Source organism: Eurosta solidaginis, chromosome 3, assembly GCF_040869045.1.
Source record: "Eurosta solidaginis isolate ZX-2024a chromosome 3, ASM4086904v1, whole genome shotgun sequence".
NCBI classification, from domain to species: Eukaryota; Metazoa; Arthropoda; class Insecta; order Diptera; family Tephritidae; genus Eurosta; species Eurosta solidaginis.
In genome coordinates, this window is record NC_090321.1 from 287,580,209 (window position 1) to 287,598,056 (window position 17,848).

General features: G+C 34.3%; 1 protein-coding gene across 1 annotated transcript in view; it reads left to right on the forward strand.

The window, feature by feature from the left end:
- The window catches only part of LOC137246167 (uncharacterized), an 81,830-nt gene that overhangs the window by 14,168 nt on the left and 49,814 nt on the right, over nt 1-17,848 (forward strand). The window contains exons 8-11 of the mRNA XM_067777250.1: nt 6,922-7,050; nt 11,403-11,532; nt 15,188-15,310; nt 15,476-15,565. Coding sequence (XP_067633351.1) covers nt 6,922-7,050; nt 11,403-11,532; nt 15,188-15,310; nt 15,476-15,565 — 472 coding nt within the window. The remainder of the gene's footprint in view (nt 1-6,921; nt 7,051-11,402; nt 11,533-15,187; nt 15,311-15,475; nt 15,566-17,848) is intronic.

The following is a 17,848-nucleotide window of genomic DNA, read 5'->3' on the forward strand; positions in this document are numbered from 1 at the left end:
GACGGACGGACGGACGGACATGGCTAAATGAAATTCTTTTTTCACCCAGATCATTTTGATATATAGAAGTCTATATCTATCTCGATACGTTTATGCCCTTACGGATTACCGTTATGCGAACAAAGTTAATATACTCTGTGAGCTCTGCTCAGCTGAGTATAAAAATCAAATGTCATACTCCAGATAATTAAAAACATTCAAACTTAAAAGCCTTTTCTATTCGAAAATGAATCTGTCGTCGCACGGTGGGGTATTTGATCAATCTAGCTGGCCAAAAGTCGATTTTTCAAAATATTCCAATTTTTTTTTTTAATATACTCCCTGGCGTTCCTAGATGTCCACTGAATAGTATATATACCCCAAAACCCATCTGCAACGTCAACGGAGCTAACCGCGCACATCTAAAGTTGTATACAAATTGTATGCAGCTCGACGTATTTTTGGATTAAAAAGAAATAGTTATACCCTTCTAACCTAAATACTTGTTCACTTGGTTAGCCTTAATCAAATCTAATTACATTTTCTTTTAGGACGGGTAAATGTGTTTTTAATTCATATGTTAGATTTTTTATTCCGCAGGTTTTAACTGAGTTATCTATTATCTACTTGTAATACTAATACTTTTCAACAGGGGTTGAAACTGTCATTTCTTTTATAATATAATTCCTTGCAAAACTATTAATTTTGGACCTTAAATATATTTGGATCAATATCAAACTTAGTTTCTGATTTTTATTTTTTGAGTCCGATAGAACTAGGTAAACTCGGACTTTTAAAAATAAAAGTACCGAAATAAAAGTTAAATCAATACTTTTATTTTTTAAGGCCGAAATAAAAGTCCCGCTTGATAACAATGAAACGGCTTATCCGAATTAAAAAAAAACAAGTAAGGAAGGTTAAGTTCGGGTGTAACCGAACATTACATACTCAGTTGAGAGCTATGGTGACAACATAAGGGAAAATAACCATGTATGCAAATGAACCGAGGGAAACCCTGGAATGTGTTTGTATGACATGCGTATCAAATGAAAGACATTAAAGAGTATTTTGTGAGGGAGTGACTCGTAGTTCTATAGGTGGACGCCATTTAGGGATATAGCCATAAAGGTAGATCAGGGTTGACTCTAGAATTTGTTTGTACGATATGGGTATCAAATGAAAGGTGTTAATGAGTATTTTAAAAGGGAGTAATCCTTAGTTCCATAGGTGGACGCCGTTTCGAGATATCGCCATAAAGGTGGACCAGGGGTGACCCTAGAATTTGTTTGTACAATATGGGCATCAAACGAATGGTGTTAATGAGTATTTTAAAAGGGAGTAATCCTTAGTTCTATAGGTGGATGCCGTTTCGAAATATCGCCATAAAAGTGGACCAGGGGTGACTTTAGAATATGTTTGTAGGATATGGGTATCAAATGAAAGGTTTTAATGAGTATTTTAAAAGGGCGTGGGACTTAGTTCTATAGGTGGACGCCTTTTCGAGATATCGCCGTAAAGGTTGACCAGGGGTGACTCTAGAATGAGTTTGTACGATATGGGTTTTAAATTAAAGGCATTAATGAGAGTTTTAAAAGGAAGTGGTGGTAGTTGTATATGTGAAGGCGTTTTCCAGATATCGACCAAAATGTGGACCAGGGTGACGCAGAACATTATCTATTGGATACCGCTAATTTATTTATATATGTAATACCTGCCAAGATTTTAAGGGTTTTTTATTTCGCCCTGCACAACTTTTTCATTCTCTTCTACTTAATATGGTAGGTGTCACAACCATTTTATAAAGTTTTTTCTAAAGTTATATTTCGCGTCATTTTTTGTAATTTTCGATATCGAAAAAGTGGGCGTGGTCATAGTGGGATTTCGTTCATTTTTCATACCAAGATAAAGTGGGTATTTCGCGTCAATAAAACAATCCAAATACCTTACCATGTTTCATCCCTTTTTTCGTATTTGGTATAGAATTATGGCATTTTTTTCATTTTTCGTAATTTTCGATATCGAAAAAGTGGGCGTGGTCATAGTCGGATTTCGTTCATTTTTCATACCAAGATAAAGTGAGTTCAAGTAAGCACGTGAACTAAGTTCATTAAAGATATGTCGATTTTTGCTCAAGTTATCGTGTTAAGGGCCATGCGGAAGGACAGACGGACGACTGTGTATAAAAACTGGGCGTGGCATCAACCGATTCCGCCCATTTTCACAGAAACCAGTTAACGTCATAAAATCTATGCCCCTACCAAATTTCAAAAGGATTGGTTAATTTTTGTTCGACTTATGGCGTTAAAAGTATCCTAGACAAATTAAATGAAAAAGGGCGGAGCCACGCGCATTTTGAAATTTTCTTTTATTTTTGCATTTTGTTGCACCACATCATTACTGGAGATGAATGTTGACATAATTTACTTATATACTGTAAAGATATTAAATTTTTTGTTAAAATTTTACTTTAAAAAAATTGTTTTTTTAAAGTGGGCGTGGTCCTTCTCCGATTTTGCTAATTTTTATTAAGCGTACATATAGTAATAGGAGTAACGTTCCTGCCAAATTTCATCATGATATCTTCAACGACTGCCAAATTACAGCTTGCAAAATTTTAAATTACCTTCTTTTAAAAGTGGGCGGTGCCACGCCCATTGTCCAAAATTTTACTAATTTTCTATTTTGCGTCATAAGTTCAACTCATCTACCAAGTTTCGTCGCTTTATCTGTCTTTTGTAATGAATTATCGCACTTTTTCGGTTTTTCGAAATTTTCGATATCGAAAAAGTGGGCGTGGTTATAGTCCGATATCGTTCATTTTAAACAGCGATCTGAGATGAGTGCTCAGGAACCTACGTACCAAATTTCATCAAGATACCTCAAAATTTACTCAAGTTATCGTGTTAACGGACGGACGGACGGACGGACGGACATGGCTCAATGAAATTTTTTTTCGATCCTGATTATTTTGATATATGGAAGTCTATATCTATCTCGATTCCTTTATATATGTACAACCAACCGTTATCCAATCAAACTTTATATACTCTGTGAGCTCTGCTCAACTGAGTATAATTATTTCGGATAAGCCGTTCCTTTGTTATCAAGCGGGACTTTTATTTCGGCCTTAAAAAATAAAAGTCTTGATTTAACTTTTATTTCGGGACTTTTATTTTTAAAAGTCCGAGTTTACCTAGTTCTATCGGACTCAAAAAATAAAAATACAGATTTTGCTTTATATGTGAACCTTTATGGAAAAAGTTCGAAAAATAAAAAGGATGCATGATTCGACACGATATTGCTATAGGGATACTCAAACTCAAATATTTCTACCTAGGACAATTTTTTGACGAGGACTTTTTCGACTCCGAAAAAAAAAATTATTACTTTTCCGTCCCTGCTTTTCAATATTAAATTTTTTAAAAACCTTGCATACAGAAAAATATACCTTTTTTTCATGGCATATCATGTCAGTAATTTTTTGGCAATACAAAAGCTTGTGTTTGTTTCATAGTTTAATAACAAAAACCGCTGCTCATACCCGCGATTTTTTGAGTGGTGATCAATTTTGTAAGGGACTGATACCCTTATTGGCAGAAGGTGGCAACCTTGTGAAAACATCCTCAGTGGCAACACCTAGGTGGAAAAACTTAAAATGTAATACAATATCGATGTACTAAATTTGATTCAAATCGGTTAAGCCGTTTCCGAGATGGCAGTGGATATACAAAGAAATATAAAATAGAAGGTGAGGGGGCAACCCTAAGTGGCAACCCTTATTAAAGATGTCCATAGAAATGCGGAGTAAAATACTTTTCGTCTGATACCCATATTGACATATCTCATGTAATGCCAAAAAATGACCCCGGGTCCATCCGAAACCGGAGGCCCGATCCATAGTAATTCTGCGCGGAACGCCGTGAATTTACTGTCAAATATTTCCTTTCAAAACAATGAAGTGAGACAACCACTTTTTGAACAGAAATAACTGCTGTTTTAATTTTGGCCAGCTAGATTGATCAAATACCCCACCGTGCGTCGGTAGAAAAAGTATACTAAATGTGGTTATTTTGGAACAATCATTTATGATTCATATTTTTAAACGTTTTTGAATCATCTTTTGATCATATTTGATGTCAACAAGAGATCGTACTTGGCTTGTTTCGGAATAACTTTGGATCGCTTTTCACAGTCATTTTCTAATCATATTTAATATTATTGTTTGATTTTGTTTAATCATTTTTGATGGTATTTGATACATTAATTGATAATTTTTGGAAATGGTGTTTTGATAATGTAATGAAAGCATCCCGTGGTCGTGAGCTGCTTGAACCAAAAGTAAATTACAATGAGATCTTTCCCTTCATACGAATATGTCTGAACACACTTCAACATCCAGCATCAGTTATGATAATGGAATTCTTAAGTTATTTTCAAAGGACCGCAAGAAATCATATTTTTATTGTTTTGCACCAATTACACAGGCCGACAAGAAATTTAACCTTAAACCAGATAATACTTTCCTAAAGGTTTTCGATGCGGTGAATTCAACACCGTTTTTGCCTATTTTTGAGGTTATATATAAACGACAGATTTTTTTTTAAAAAGCACACATAGCATCTTAAAGAAGTCTTTCTCTTACGAATGGCGTTGAGTTTTAAGATGCTATGTGTGCTTTAAAAAAAAAAAATCTGTTATTTATATATAACCTCAAAAATAGGCAAAAACGGTGTTTTTTGCACATTTAGGTTAGGATATCTCAAAATCCTGACGTGATAGAGCAATTCTGCGTCCAGATTTGAATTCAGCGCATCGAAAACCTTTAGGAAAGTATGGTCTGGTTTATGGTCAAAAAAATCGGTCTCATTTTGTCGGCCTGTGTTATTGATCATAATTTAATGTTTATGACCACAATTCATGAGGGATGTTGAAGATGTTCACGCATGTCGGGCAAGTTCCCAATTGTCACTTACCTGCAGTTCAATCAGCTCTCATTCCCTCTATGGATAAGGGCGAGCAGCGATTTTCCACATGCACCAATTTGGTAAAAAGCATTGTATACATTAACATTATAGTAAGCAATGGGAAGAAAACATTTTTAGTTTTGAAAAAAGTTGTATGTCTTTATAATATTTCCAAAAATATTTCATACCATGTGGGTATTTGTGTTTAATTTGTCATCAGAATATATATTTCTTATCGTTTGGCTCAGCAAAATCGAAAATATTCTTAATTAATTGGCACTAAATATGTTATTTGTATGTTCTGGGGTACTTTCAAGTCAGAAAATTAAACCTACCACAGTAATGTAAACACATGCCTGTGAAACCATGCCATAAGAATTTAAAGGTAAATGTGGAAATTTTTGACAGAATCAGAAATTTTTTGAAGTTTACCGTCAGTAAACATTACTACTAACCTTGCCATGTGGGTTAAATAGAAAATATGGAATATAAAAAAATTTATATTGCGAAGAGTTGAAAGAAAAGCAATGAAAGAAAGCCGTTGTGTTCCCTTATTTCAGCGCAAACCTGCGATTTGGTAATCATCAGCATGGATTTAAATCCCAAATATTATTGTGGGTTCTACCAAGAAGCTAACTATAGAACAGTGCTCGTGGCTTTAGACCTGTCAAAGCTTTTGATATGGTCAATCACGTCGCTTTACTGCAAGACTTCGAACGGTCTACCCTTCCACCAAGTCTCAAAAGATGAAACCCAAACTATTTGAATTGTCGACAAGCATCGGTCTAGTTTAGAAACACAACATCACAACCAAGAGGAATCATACTACGGGTGCCGCTTGATGGTGTCATGTCTCCGTTGTTGTATAATTTTTACATCTTAAAGCTCACTTCCACACCTGAAGGAGTCACCACTGTTTCCCACGCCGATGACTTATAATGGCAATAGATTCTGGCCTTTGCTTAGGTGACCAAGTCCTCGCCGACCTTACTTATGACATGGACTAGGCAAATGTAGGAAATATTGGACATCCGCGTATCCAATAATGATCTAAATTTTAATAAGGATGCAGACGGAATTGTACCTACAGTTTAGAATCGTTACAAAATTTTCAAGTCCCTTGCTAGCAGCACTTGGGACAAAGACAGAGAAACGCCGGGAGCCACTAAGAAAGCAAGAGGCCAGCCACTAATGTGCAAAGCATCTCCGATTCCGTAGCCGAGCTTTAGAGAAATAAAGTTAAAGAAGCTGCAATCCTGTCAAAACACCGAGAACTGAGACGGAGATTGTTGTTGACATCACAAGCTAACGAAGAGATATCTCACGCACACAGATGCATTCATCAGCCGAAGTAGCTACTCACACATACACATGCATATGGCCATAAACTACAAATATACAGGTATATAGCTGGTAACCAAGCATGAGCTACAACTGCTCGCGAAATTACTAGACCTTAGGGGAAATGGGTGAACGAGGAAATCGAGAGTATAAAAGCAGCGCTAACTGAGTAATACATATCAGCTTGAGAACACGCTATTAGTTGCGAAGTGCAGTATAATTGTGAAGCATGATTGCACTACTCCCAAAGTAGTCTAATAAAGACCATTTTGCAATACAGAATATTAGATTTATTTATTCGACAGTTCAGCGATTCGAACGTTAGCAGAAGGTTTTAAATAAGCGGAACTTCCCAAAATTCGTTACAATATGATATTGTACCATATGAAAGGGTTTAAACATAGGTAACTGGACCGAAAATGGGTAAGTATTTGGTATGAAGCCTTGACGAAAACCGCAGCAGAGAGGATCATACCCGACATAAGCAGAGTCTAGTTGTTCATATGATGAGGCTTTAGAGGATTGAAGGGATGTGAATTTTATTTTAGCATAAGTAGATAAGTAAGTTGTGGTTCTTTTCAGAAATCGATCATTGTAGGAAATGGCTATGTAGTAAAATTACATATTTATTTCATAGGAACGTAAATGTTTTAAAAAATATTCGAAATATATCTGATGGATGGAATGCAATACAATATTACGATGCGATGCACAACTTTACAGATGATTTAAGAATTCTTCAAAAGGCGCTCCGCACTAAAATTAAGTAAGTTTTTATTTAAACCGGTCATGTTAGAGGTATAATTCTAGGAATATACTACATATAATATGGTATTTATAAGTCAAAATTGTTTTTTTTCTATAATTCACGATAAATTTGGAATGAAAATTTAGTATATGATACAAAATAATTCAAGTTGCGAATTTAAGTTGGAAGCGGTTTTCTGATTAATGTTTCCAAAAATTTTAAATTTTATCTCTGTTTCCGATGATGCTTGAAAAATCATTTGAATTCAACAGAGTAAAAAATAAAAAAAGATAAATTTAAGTAGTTTCTATCGTAACGTTATCTACGTATTGCTGACCTAGATCAAAACAGACATCAAAAAATTTCAAAAAATTGAAAGCGTCATGGTATGGACATGGTGGAATAACCAGGTGAAATAAGCCGTCAATCGTCTTGCTCTAAATTTTTCATTGTTCTTTCATTCGGCTATCTGAAAATTGTTCACCAATTTTGTCCCCAAAGAAGTGTTGTTTCTTTCAATTTACAGGAGTAAAATATGCTACTTTTAATACATATTTCACATAAACTTAGGTATAGTGAATCCAGCCCCAGGTCTTTTTAAAAACATACTATTTGTACTGACGTTATATAAGACCAATGATTTTCCATTGAGCAGAGCAACCCAAGACTTTCGAAGAATGTTTTTGATATTCCTACAAGAAGAACCCCAAAATTGTCGTATTATATTTTTTTTATGTAAAAACTTTGCTAAAACAATGGTATTCTATTAAATATGTATATCAAAAACAATAACTCACTGTTGCCGTTTTGCCCTGAAAATGAGCCCCTAAAGTTAGAGAAATGATATTATTATGGACTGTAATTTGCAATAAATGAATCCGGCTCGCTTCGGATCACAATCTTCTGGTACTAGGCCAAATGCCGCGGGCCCATCTATCCCCTGACATATGTATTTTGGAAAATAATAACTTGGTAACATTAGTAATTTAACATGAATTCAACTGCCAAGGGTTTTTACTTCCGACTTCCACCGACAAACCACGAAAGCAGCTAGAAATGTGTACCCATTTTAAATGGGTGGAACGCATTTGAGAGTATTACGATCACTTCCAAGCGGACATGTGAAATTTTTCATCATTACATCTCCAGTAAACGAGCCAAAAACCCATTTAAGTGCCGTAAAAGGATGTAGGTTAGGTTAGGTTTAAATAGCCGGTCAATAAAGACGTCACTTAGACTGAATATGTCCATAGTGTTACCAGAATTTTTTGACGATCAAACGGAATAATCCAATTAGGAACCTGGGGCTGTATTCAGTAAGTGTGAGTTTTGTAATTAACACTTTTGTTTCATACAAATTAAATGAAGAAAAAGTGTACATTTTAAAACTCACGCCTACTGAATATACCCGCAGGAATAATGTTACAGAATAACTCCCTTCTCTTTGCAAAAACTAGAAGTTTTCTTGGATGTGGCTTAAAGGCAGCAAAGTTCAATTAATAACTGACGCACAGACGTACTGTATGAATAGGTAACACCTCTACCTATTATGTTCGGTTTTTCGTAGAAAGCTTTAACTGCAGTTGATGGAAAAGTAATTTTTCTACTGCTCATCACAGTTTAAAGGGGCGAATTCAACTTTTTCATTCGCTGCTATCAGTAATTTTAAATTTCGCTGCTATCAGTAATTTTAAATAGAGCATACGATTTCCTTTGGAACACAACCGAAATTTTCGAGACCCGAGAAATGGAAAAGTCGATTTCTTGACATAAACTTAATCGCTGTATGGACAGTATTTATACACTTTTTTACTTAAGGTTTTTTCCAATGATACTTCACTCAAATTGACAATATGTTATTTTTCAACGAGAATTCGAGAACTCGGCTTCCCGCGAGATTCTCGAATCTTGAAATGCTCGTGAGCTTTTTGAATTTCAATTTAGTCGCTGCATGTATTTCGCTGTTGTTTACTTCTGGTGCTGTAGAAATTTTCGCTTGTGCTCCAGGAGAAATCGTAAGCTCTAAATAAAACAACCAATGCATTGATTGAATTGAATGTCGAGAAGCTCGCGAGCTTTACGAGTAATTCGCGAGAAACCTCTTCTCGAACAAGTTCAAGACATCGTATTTTAAATTCTCACTAGAGCTTAGTATCCCCTCTTGCTGCATTCGCGTTTTGTGGCACTGTTAAGGTGAAATGAAACAGGTTCAGCAATGGCTTCCGTAGAAAGATGTTTATTTATCTACTCCAATTTTTGTAAAGTGGTTAAAAATATTCCCCTGTTCTGACCGTTGAAAATACACCTGAACCATTTCAGATAGCGTACATCTTCTGTCTATTCACTTCACCTGGTGATTCCACGATGGGTATGGATATGATTTAAAAGTTGTCAAAGTATGAATTCTTCATTCCGGGAAATCGTAAAAGCATGTCAAAACTTTTTTCATTGTGGCCCGTCTGTAAAATATTTTTACAGATGAATCAGTCATCAAAATTTAGTTAGGCTGACTAATACTTAGTGACTTAGGATTAGTTGCAGTCAGCTTAATTGTAATAGATGTATGTTATATAAAATTAGTGTGTCTATTCGGGAATGCAGGTAGACACAATTTAAGATACCGGAGACAAAATTTTGCGTAAAGATGGCAAAATCGTCACTTCGGGAATGCCTCATTTCTAGAACGTTCCAGGAATGACGTGTTTCATAAATTGACGATTATAAAAGGATTTCAGCTAATTTGAGCTTGGTTACAGGAATATTTATTGATGGCAGAAGCCAAGTTTACAATGAAACGTAAAGGGTTTTCAAATTCATTACAATTAGTATGTTTGAATTTATTTTTAATCTCATTAGTCACGTGAACACAATCAAAGAAATACAAATTAAATAAAAAACAAGTAAGGAAGGCTAAGTTCGAGAGTAACCGAACATTACATACTCAGCTGAGAGCTTTGGAGACAAAATAAGGGAAAATCACCATTTAGCAAAATTAACCTAGGGTAACCCTGGAATGTGTTTGTATAACATGGGTTTCCAATGGAAGGTATTAATGAGGGTTTTAAAAGGGAGTGGCCCTTAGTTGTTGAAGGCGTTTTCGAGATACCGACCAAAATGTGGACCAGGGTGACCCAGAACATCATCTGTCGGGTACCGCTAATTTATTTATATATGTCATACCACGAACAATATTCCTGTCAAGATTCCAAGGGCTTTTGATTTCGCCCTGCAGAAATTTTTCATTTTCTTCTACATAATATGGTAGGTGTCACACCCATTTTACAAAGCTCTTTCTAAAGTTATATTTTGCGTCAATAAACCAATCCAATTACCATGTTTCATCTCTTTTTTCATATTTGTTATAGAATTATGGCATTTTTTTTTGTCATTTTTCGTAATTTTCTATATCGAAAAATTCAATTAAATGAAAAGGGGCGGAGCCACGCCCATTTTGAAATTTTCTTTTAATTTTGTATTTTGTTGCACCTTATCATTACTGAAGTTGAATGTTGACATAATTTACTTATATACTGTAAAGATATTAAATTTTTTGTTAAAATTTGACTTTTAAAAAATTTTTTTTTAAAGTGGGCGTGTTCGTAATCCGATTTTGCCAATTTATCCTTAGCATACATATAGTAATAGGAGTAATGTTCCTGCTAAATTTCATCATGATATCTTCAACGACTGCCAAATTACAGCTTGCAAAACTTTGGAATTACCTTTTTTTTTAAGTGGGCGGTACCACGCCTATTGTCCAAAATTTTACAAATTTTCTATTCTGTGCCATAAGGTCAACCAACCTACCAAGTTTCATCGCTTTAGCCGTCTTTGGTAATGAATTATCGCACTTTTTCGGTATTTCGAAATTTTCGATATCGAAAAAGTGGGCGTGGTTATGGTCCGATTTCGTTCATTTTAAATAGCGATCTGAGATGGGTGCCCAGGAACCTACATACCAAAATTTATCAAGATATCTCAAAATTTACTCAAGTTATCGTGTTTACGCACGGACGGACGGACGGACATGGCAAAATTATTTCTTTTTTCGCCCAGATCATTTTGATATATAGAAGTCTATATCTATCTCGATTAGTTTATGCCGTTACGGATTACCGTTATGCGAACAAAGTTAATATAATCTGTGAGCTCTGCTCAGCTGAGTATAAAAAACAACAAAGATTGAGTAGGTCTGCTTCCGAATCGAGATTGCTTTCGATACTACATATTTATGTATATTGAAATATTTTCGGAATCTATTCGAGACAATTTCAAGATCATTACGTCATTACTTTCAGGATATTTTTAGACTAATTTATGAACTAATCCGGGATAATTTGCTTATTTTAACTTTTTATTTAAATATCAAGGGAATATGTGGATACAACCCTTTCTGAAGCTGCAAATAAGGAGGCGGTGGGCATTGCTATATTGGTCGTGGTCCTATGTGTTTCTCCAATAATTATAATCTTGGTTAAAAATGCTGCTGCCACAATTCAGGTAATAAATACTTTAATATACGAAAATATATGTATTAAGAGTGGATATCGATCGGTTCCGTGGTGTGGTGGTAAGGTGCTCCACCTACCACACCGAAGGTCCTGGGATAAAGTAGCGGGCAAAGCAACATCAAAAATTTTGAGAAAAAAGGTGATTTTTGTATGAAAACCATCCCATATACATACATATACAAGCATGTACATATGAGCCATTGTTTTTGATTGAGTCTACTCTTTTTTATTTTCTCAACACTCATTGAGGTATGTGGGATAACTGCATTAGAGTTGGGGGTTTGGAAGTAGTACTTCACCATTACATTTCTCGTGTACTTTAATTATAGCGTGTTAAAATCAAACTGACTGATTATTCCTCTGCTTATGCTGCTTTCATACTCCCGATTACCTCGTTCGCCAATTTTTCCTGAGGTCTATTTTTTCACGAACAGCTCTCTAGAATAGTTGTATCTCATATTTGGCTATTTAGATACATATATATAAGTATATGTGTGGATAATGACAGCTTCGCTCTTAACTGATGATTACATGATATGTGTGTGTTTCTCTTTCCTCCTCGCTCTTAGTTGCTGACTACATGTATGTATGAGTCATTTTCTTTTTTTTTTGTTAGCTTCGCTCTTTACATGTATGTGTGGCTGCTTTCTGTTTAATTACTAGCAGCATAGTGATGTATCGAAATGCTAATATTCGCCACAATACAATTAATACGCACCTTATACTTTTGCATATATAAGTAAGTATTCTTACTACACACGCACATATAAAAAGGCCCTACTCATATTTGTATAATCAGACAAACCATTGAAATAAACTGGGTGTGAAGCAGACCTGTTAAATAATGATTACTAATGGTAATGATTACCCGTTCAATTGATTATTTTCTTTAAAAGCCTTTTAATGATTACTTAACATTATTTTCTATTTTTAATGATTACTTTCCAATTGATTAAAAAAATATGAAAAAAGAAATTATGACTTTTTACGATTATTGAAAAAAATCAAAAATAATCATGTCATAAAAAAAGGCTTTTGAGCGATGTGCATATTTTGCTACATTCATTATATAAAATAATAACGATCCTCTATGGTTTCATCCTTAAGTCAAGCCAATTTTGTTTTGTATCCAAAATTAATATATTCGCTATTTTGGATTAAATTATGGCTATGCTCTAATTGTTTTGTCATCAAGGTTTATCATATTGTTAGCTTTATTTTAGTAATATCGGTTTCATATCATCGCGACTGTGTGAGTGTTCTTCGTCCCACACTTTTAGAGAGCTTTAACATAAATAAGCATTTCCAATAAGTGTTTGGAATTTCCATTGTTAATACTAAAAATATGGCTCACTATGCAAAACATAAAATTTTATAGGAAATATCCTAGAATGATAAGGAATTAAAAAGAAGTTCCAACCTAATGTACATGGACATATGTACATATATTAATAAATTTCTTGCACCGGGCGCTACTCACAAGGGGCGCCAAATGGTCCGCAAAGCAGAACTTCCTGGATAATTTGTATTTTTATTATAATTCATTTCTGGAAAAAAATTTCTATACTAAAAAATGCATGCATATATCCGGAACACCACGACAGGTTGTGAATAATTGAAAGCATATATCTTTTTTTCTCACGTTCAACGTTACGATAGGAATTATTAAAAAATGTTTTAACAAAGACTGTCAAACGTGAATCTGAAACACGATGGAGGGCCAGAATACAAGCGGTTAGCGTTATCGTCGATGGGCTACGTAATAGAACACTTAGAACAATTAGCAGAGGACACTAACAACACAAGTGACACCAGAAGCGAAGCTACAATTCTGTTGCAAAATATACTAAATTTTATTGCTGATTTTTGATAGCCTTGTAAGTACTTATTATTGTAAAAAATTTAATGAGCTGATAGGCCTTAGTTAAATAAAACACAATATTTAAAGTTGTGTTTTAGTTTTACTTCGTCGATATTTCGATTTCCGTCTGAAATCATCTTCAGGAACATATGACTATGTTTGAACTTTAAATATTGTGTTTTATTTAACTAAGGCCTATCAGCTCATTAAATTTTTTACAATAATAAATACTAAATTTTAGTTTCATAACATTAGTTCATTTCTGGCATGAATTCTTAAGGAGGATTGATCGTCTGCAGCTCAGATTACAAAATCCGGTGATGAAATTTAGAGAAGAGTATCATGACCTTAAGTCATTATCGACTGAACTGTCCAAAATTCGAGACACTCTCTGTGAAGAAGCAATAGAAAAAGCGAAGTATCTTTGTGAAAAATGGGATATTGATATAGTAAAACGTGTAAGAAGGCAAATGCCCGGAGAACCGGCTAGAGATGTTTGTCTTTGCGCAGAATGTGAAATTTCTCGCGTTAGAAAAGTGTTCTCTAGCTGCGAACGTTCATTCAGCAAATTAAAACTGATTTTGACATATTAAGATCGACGATGGGGCAAGGGCGCTTCAAGACAACCTCACTACGCCACTGCTCGTATTATCGTAATTTACCATAGTATTGCACAACATTTTAAATACAGCCGTGTTAAGTCGTTAACTATACAAATCCATCAAATCATAGGGTTAGTGACTCTTGACAGGGAATGCCATGGCGTATGAGTAACACATTTAGATGCAGGGTTAAAAATGTGAGCCTAAATTTGAAACTCATTGTATTACATATATGACCAAATCAAATTTGGTTTAAAATTTAGATTATAGCGATTTTCGTGAAAATAAGTGCGCAGAACTTTGTTTCGGATTTAAGCCAGAGAAGTCTACAATTGAGTTTAACAAACAAAAAAGTGTCGGCTGCTCTACAATCGAAGTATCTCGTCTGTATAACAAAATTTGTGGAAAAGAGTCTATGTATAACTTACAGCACTTCTCTCAAATGTGACTGCAAGTTTATTTTTTTAAGTCCTTTATACTTTCCTATTTTGTTTTCAATTCAAAATGTTTTCTTTTTAAACAATTTTGAGATAGACTTAGGCCCACATGCAGAATGGCAAGTTATTTTTTTAGCTCAGAGGTAATTAAAAAAAATTTGGCAAAAATGTATGTGCAGTTAACTCTGAGTTAAAAAGTTAACTTGCCATTCTGCAAGTTTGCCTTATTGTTCAGAATTTTAACTGAATAAAATTCAGAGTAGAAAATTGAGAGGACTTAAACTAAGTTGAAACAAGCTAGAAAAATTGCTAAAATGAATGGATACATTTTTTGGATCAAAATTCTAACGGTGTGTGTACCGCAGTCACCAAAAATGTGTCAGCACAATGTCTAAAAGGACGGTTTGAAAATTTTTTCTGTCAAGGCACACCCATTCGATGACACATTTGTTTGCTTTGGGAAGCTCAATCTCAGTTTCATCAGAGTACAGCGACAATTGCATGCTCTTGCAAAAAATGTTTCATGAGCGGTTTTATTTGCCTTTTCTAAAACTTTCAAAAGCAGAATTCCAATGGAAAAAAGGGCAGCATCATAAATAGGACGGAGCCCCTCTGACATCTAATACTTAACGATTGCGATTTTTTGACTTCCTAATTTTTTGATCTCCTCCATCAAACTATTTTATTCCTAAGTGCTATGGTTTAAAGCCTCTTTGTCTTTATTATTTACTTTTTTCTTCAAAGATGTATGCAGTTAATCTTGCACAAAAAGCGCGGGAACTAAAAAGTGAGAAGCGTAAGAGTGACTCGTTACTTTTTCAAATGCTACCACCAAGCGTTGCTATGCAATTAAAGCAAACTCAACAGGTAACAAATACAACCGGGTTCGAATACGTTTATGTGAAATATTTTGGCAAAAATAAATTAAATTTGATAATTACTATTATAATTTATTTCGAATCAAGAGTGATGCACTTCGATGTAATTGAATACATATTTACATAACATAATTATATATTTAATTAAGAACAGGTACCGGCTGAATTGTATGAAGCTGTAACGGTTTACTTTAGTGACATCGTCGGCTTCACTGAAATAGCTGCAAGGTGTACACCATTGGAGGTAAGTAAGAATAATATAATTTTTATCTCCGTATAACAATCTCAAATGAAGTGAATGTATCTGTATTGAGAAGCAAATAATTTTTGTTTCAGTTTTTTCTACAATGAACTAAAAATGTTTAAATCTTCTTCTTCTTTGGAATTAAAAAACAGTTTTTAATTGCCTGCAAATAATTATTTACAATAAAATAAAAATTGGACTGGAAAAGGATAGTCAGCCAAGTCAATAAAGTTCAGTCTGAATTTGAAAAATACCCTAAACCCTAAAGCTTACATGATAAAACGGCCGTAAGTGTAGCATAAATTCACAAATTAATCGAATGTTATAATTTTTAAATTATGTCCACTGCCATAGCATCTTCGGTTATAACTGAATTGGAACTGCAGTTATCATGTGGCTTACCTTTAAACCAAATTTCAGACAAATCGAACCATTAAGAGAATTTGATCGAATATATCGGTCTCTGGTCCACTTCCTGGAAAAAACTTCTCAAGAACACTCCGGAATCGCACAATAAATACGATTTATTACAATAGATCAGACCGTGATCCACTGTCCGAAAAGAAAGGAATTACCCCTAACCAAATTTCAAGCAAAACTATAAACTATTTTATGTAGTCCTGGTCCACTTCGCGGAATGAAAAGTTTCTCAAATATGATCTTTATCGATTAAGAACCCCTTTACCGAATTTCTGGCGAATCGCAGCATAAATAAGATTTTTTGGATTAGGTCGGCCTTGATCCATTTCCCGGACCAAATTATGCATCTAAAACATCCTAAAACCCCCTTGAACCCACACACTAAGTTCTATCAAAAGCGGTCCAGTCGGTAAGGAGGAGTTAAGTGACAAACACACGTACAGAAGAAATATATATATATATGTATATAGGCTTAAGATAGATTAAATCGCCTTAGTGTACAAATGTTAGTATATATGTACATACTTACAATACACACATACGAAAAATAGAGATGCTATTTCTATTTTGTTGGTAGCTATCCATATGTACATACATACAAGCATACATATATACTAGGGTGGCCACAAGAAATTAATTTTAGATTTTCCGCTGGGGCACCCCATAAAATATGCAAATAAATTAGAAAATGTTTATTGAAAAGTTTCAGGCCAATCCGATAATGTTAAAAGGTGCCTCATTAAGGTCAAGGTTAGAAAAAACAGCGATTTTTCAAAAAAAATTGTTTGTGTTTCGCCAGTAAAAGTGAAACCATTTATGACAGGAACTTGACTCGTACACCATTCGATAGGTAATTTTATTTGTATTGATTTTGATCTTAATAATATTTTTATAAAACGGTTATTTTTAGCAGTATTTAGCATTTAAAAGATCAGGTCATAGTGGATATCCCTAATTTTTAATTTCCATGCAAACTTCTATGGACATTGCAATATCCAATGGTATACGAGTCAAGCAAGTTCTTGGCATAAATGGTTTCACTTTTACTGACGAAACAGTAAAATTTTTTCTGAAAAATCGCTGTTTTTCCTAATTTTGACCTCAATGAGGCATCTTTTAATATTATCGGATTTGCCTGAAACTTTGCAATAATCATTTTCTGATCTATTGGCATATTTTAGGAGGGTGCCTCGAAAGATAGAAAAAAAATTCAAATTCACCATATACCTTGTAACCACCCTAATATATACATATATCATCTCACTTTCCCATTGTTGTGGGAGAGATCTTTCTACCGTGCAATGTTGTTGCCTTAAAACTAAGTCCCGATACACATGTGCACAGTGGTCAGTTTACGCTTTAAAATTCATCCTAATACTATTAGGGGTGTTCGCTATATGAAGCATTTCCAAAGTAAAGCGTTTACTATAATCTCTCTCCTCATGTAAAATAGCTACATTATCGAAGTCGGGATAATGTCCCGTATCTCATAAAATAACCTCGAGTTCATAAAATAGTTTAATAAATTTAAAGATTAAAGGCCAATAATAATTTTAAAAAAAATAGGATGCAAAAAAAAATAAATAACTAATTAATTAAGAAAACCTAGGAGCTAAACCGAAAGTTTGTCAGTGTTTTTGTTAGATAAAGTCTTGATATTGATCCAAAAGCATTAAAATGGCAATAGTGTGTGACAGTGAAAAAACATTTCTTGCGAGACATATTTAAAGTTGCAGTTCTTTTCGAGAGTGGGGTGACATCAGGTCAATGGCTATGAGGTCAATTGGCCGTATGATCACTTCTAGTGGCCTCACGTCATGGCTTTACTTTATGATCTTTTAAATTTGACTTTATGACCATTTA